Genomic DNA, 3,997 nt, shown 5'->3' on the forward strand with positions numbered 1-3,997 from the left:
ATCTCTAGCGTGCTTCTCTGCTCCCTGACTCTAGCTCTCTACTGTTTCTTGGCCTCTTTGGGAGTCTCTCTTACATCTCACTATCTCAGCTTTAGGTCTTTCTCTGCTCTATCATCGCCTTGCCTCTCCCTCCAAATCTCTCCGGAGCTGATTTCTACCCCCCCCCACCCCGTCCTGTTTCTGTTTTCCCTACAAATAAGGGGGACACCACGGGATCCAAAGGCAGGTTTGGAAGCGCGAGTGGCCAGCATTCCCCGTGGACGTGGGAGTCATGTGCTGGAGAGGTTTGAAAAAGGTGTGTGCGGGGCGGCCAAGTGCAGCCAGGCTGGGCGGCCAGTCTCTGAGTCGCCCGAGTTTAGGGAGGGGCCGGAGCGCGCACTAGTGCCTAGAGGGAGGACGGGACAGGGGGCACTGCTTGGCCCCAGCGGCACTCTGGGGACTCCAAACTCCGCCCTGCTCAGTTCCTATTGGCCTCGGGCTCCCCCGCCCCCGGCCTCCCGCTAAAGCTCCGGGGCGTTTAGGCTACTACAGATAAATAGCCCAGGGCGCCTGGCGCGAATCTAGGGGTGAGAAAGCCCCAGCGCGCCGCCTCTGCTTTCCTCACCACGGGTCCAATTAGACAAGACAGAGCGGGGTGGGGAGACAGTCAAGTGTGCATGCAAGCCCCCCGCACTTTGCCATCACACCGCTGGGGCTCCAGAGTGACAGAAAGTCCCGGGCAATTCCTGCCACTTTAGTTAGGCGAGACCAGGACCGCGCCTTCCCCTGCTGGAATATGGAGCTACTGTCGCCGCCGCTCCGGGACGTAGACTTAACCGGGCCCGACGGCTCGCTCTGCTCCTTTGCCACAGCAGATGATTTCTACGACGACCCGTGTTTCGACTCCCCGGACTTGCGCTTTTTCGAAGACCTGGACCCGCGCCTTGTGCACGTGGGAGCACTCCTGAAGCCGGAGGAGCACTCACATTTCCCCGCAGCGGTGCACCAGGGCCCCGGGGCGCGCGAGGACGAGCACGTGCGCGCGCCTAGCGGGCACCACCAGGCGGGCCGCTGCCTGCTGTGGGCGTGCAAGGCGTGCAAGCGCAAGACTACCAACGCGGACCGCCGCAAGGCCGCCACCATGCGCGAGCGGCGCCGCCTGAGCAAGGTTAACGAGGCCTTTGAGACGCTCAAGCGCTGCACGTCCAGCAACCCAAACCAGCGGCTGCCCAAGGTGGAGATTCTTCGCAACGCCATCCGCTATATAGAGAGTCTGCAGGCGCTGCTGCGCGACCAAGATGCCGGGCCCCCAGGCGCCGCCGCCTTCTACGCGCCCGACCCGCTTCCCCCGGGCGGTGGCGCTGAGCACTACAGCGGCGACTCCGACGCGTCCAGCCCACGCTCCAACTGTTCCGACGGCATGGTAAGTCCAGGACCGCAGGCGGCAGAAGCTAAGGCGGCTCCCGGGATATCTGAGAACTGATAAGGCGGAGAACTGACCATTGGGCCGGGTGGAGGGCTCTTCTGGGCGGGACCCCCTGTCCAGGACAGCTGTCGCCGGAGTGGAGACGCACAGGGCTTATACAATCCACCTGATTGGGGGCGCTATCAGAACACTGTTGGGCCAACCTAAAGGTGTGTCTTCTCTCCACTGTCTTTACTTTCAAAATGCAGATATGTGTCCCTAGATGACCGCTGCCTCTCGGCTTGGCCGTGCGTGCTGCAGAGCTCAGCTCCTGCCGGCTTCTACCTCTCAAACTGGATAGATCGGGCCCGGAATTCGTGGCTGAAAGTTGGAGAGTTGGGTAGAGGATAGATACTGGGAGTGGTGCTCGGCCCCGTGCAGGGCTGACTGGGTTGTCCTTGCCGTTTACAGATGGACTACAGCGGCCCCCCAAGTGGCGCCCGGCGGCGGAACTGCTACGACGGCGCCTACTACAGCGAGGTGTCCAGCGGTGCGTATTCCCGGCCCCGCCCTGCTCGCGCCTCCTTGGCAAGTTCTCTTTGGGGCTGCCTGGCTTCCCGCAATCTAGTACTCGCCACTCTCCCCCCGCCCCCCCCACTTCTTGGGTGATGGTGCAGAGAATGGAAGACAAAACGCGCAGCTCCCTCCCCTTTCGCCCGGTACTGCCCGGACTCCAGCAGGTCCTCGGTTTCTCCTCTGCCCCATAGCATTGGACTAGGGGTGGGAGACGTGGGGCTCAACCCCTGCTTACTAACCTATCCGCCCCGTGCAGAGCCCAGGTCCGGGAAGAGCGCCGCGGTGTCTAGCCTCGACTGTCTGTCCAGCATTGTAGAGCGCATCTCTACCGAGAGTCCAGCCGCGCCGGCGCTCCCGCTGGCGGACGCGCCGCCTGAGTCGCCTCCACGCCAGCAAGAGACCGTCCCGAGTGAGGGCGAGAGTGGCGCCCCCACCCCGTCCCCAGATGCCACCCCGCAGTGCCCTGCCGTCGCGAACCCCAACCCCATCTACCAGGTGCTCTGAGGAGGCGGGCAGCCACTCAGGAGGGCGCCGCTGTCTCCCCTCCAAAGAGATGGGGCCCCTGGGTCCCGCGCGCCCAAAAGATTGAGCTAAAATGCCACTCCTCCCAATTGCGCTTTAAAAGCGACTCCTCCTGAGGGGGGAAAACGGAAATGTGGCCCTCGCCCCCCCCCCGCAGCCCCCAGGGCAAGGACGAAGTCCGTTTTTTTCTATGCAGCACCCCTCCCTAAGATCCACTAGTTTGCCCGTCGGTGTTCCTCCGTGAGCCAGAGCTGATCCATGAGGGGCCAGGCCCTTGCTTTTCTTTGCTACCTCCCACAAGGGGAATGAGACCCTTGCAAACTTACACCCAGCTCCCCGACGCCCAGTTTTTTTGGGGGGGAGGCTTTGGGGGGTAGCCATTTTTTCCCGAAGCCCTGACGATATTCACTCTTTCCCACCGCCTGCGGTGTGCGCTCCAGTTCCAAGTGTAAGCGGTGTGACCGTACCCCACCCCTACCCCGTCCCGCGGTTCAGGACCACTTTTTGTAATACTTTTGTAATCTATTCCTGTAAATAAGAGTTGGTTTGCCAGAGCAGGAGCCCCTAGGGCTGTATTTATCTCTGAGGCATGGCTTGTGGTGCAACAGGGACTTTGTATGTTTATAAACAGGCGGGAGAGCCTCAAGCGCTCGCCTGCTCAGGTGTTCGAAATAAAGACGCTAATTTATACCACCGCGCCTTCTGCTTTTCTTGGGCTAGAGAGCTGGATGCAGAGGAAACTTCGCCGCCCGGGTCGGCTGTCCCGCAGCGACCCCTGTAGGCGGCAAACGGATTGCAACCAGGCAGCGTGCCTCCTGGGAAAGAGAGTTGCCTGTGCCTCTAGTACCTGGAAAGGTACTAGATTTTGACCTACACCACCACACACGCACCAGTGGTTTTTATGGAAGGCTGCGCATTAGACTTATCTGAGTAGTTTTAAAAATGCCTAGCCCCACTCCCTAAAGGTTCTAATTAAGTATATCTTTCCAGATAGCCAGGACCACTTATTAGTACTTTGTTGTTGTTTGCAGGTCTGGGGATGGAACCTAGGGGGATTTGACCTCCGAGCTACACCCCCTGCCCTGTTTTTTTATTCTTTATTTTGAAACAGGGTCTCACTAAGTTGTGGAGGGCCTCACTAAGTAACTGAGGCTATCCATGAACTGCGATCCTCCGGTCTCAGCCTCCCAAATGATGGGATTACAAGCGTGCGCCACCATGCTAGACTTTATTAGTCCTTTTCAAAAGCTCTCCCTGGTGATTCTGAAGGTGTTCAAGGTTGAACATCATGCCCCTATATACACACAGAGTGAGCCCAGGTGTGTCCAGAAGGATCACTAGGAGGTCATGACCCAGATGCCTCTTGGAATCCTCCAAGGTATGGAGGATGGGATAAGATGTTCACAGCCAGGAGGAAAACCTAAGTGGGCCTGGAGGAGCATTGCAAGCTGTACGGCATTTACAGGCTTTTAATGATAGGATAATCACAGGTAAGAACAGCCAGACCAGCTTCTC

At 59.2% G+C, this 3,997-nt stretch overlaps 1 protein-coding gene across 1 annotated transcript; it reads left to right on the forward strand.

The window, feature by feature from the left end:
* Nucleotides 1-775: 775 nt before the first annotated feature.
* Nucleotides 776-2,464, forward strand: MYOD1 (myogenic differentiation 1; the record flags this gene model as incomplete). The annotated part of the gene is made up of 3 exons (XM_080719837.1): nt 776-1,402; nt 1,856-1,934; nt 2,217-2,464. The coding sequence occupies 3 exons, from the start codon at nt 776-778 to the stop codon at nt 2,462-2,464; spliced, it is 954 nt and encodes a 317-aa protein (XP_080575963.1).
* Nucleotides 2,465-3,997: the final 1,533 nt, after the last annotated feature.

This window comes from Muscardinus avellanarius (assembly GCF_963383645.1).
Source record: "Muscardinus avellanarius genome assembly, chromosome: 1".
NCBI lineage: Eukaryota > Metazoa > Chordata > Mammalia > Rodentia > Gliridae > Muscardinus > Muscardinus avellanarius.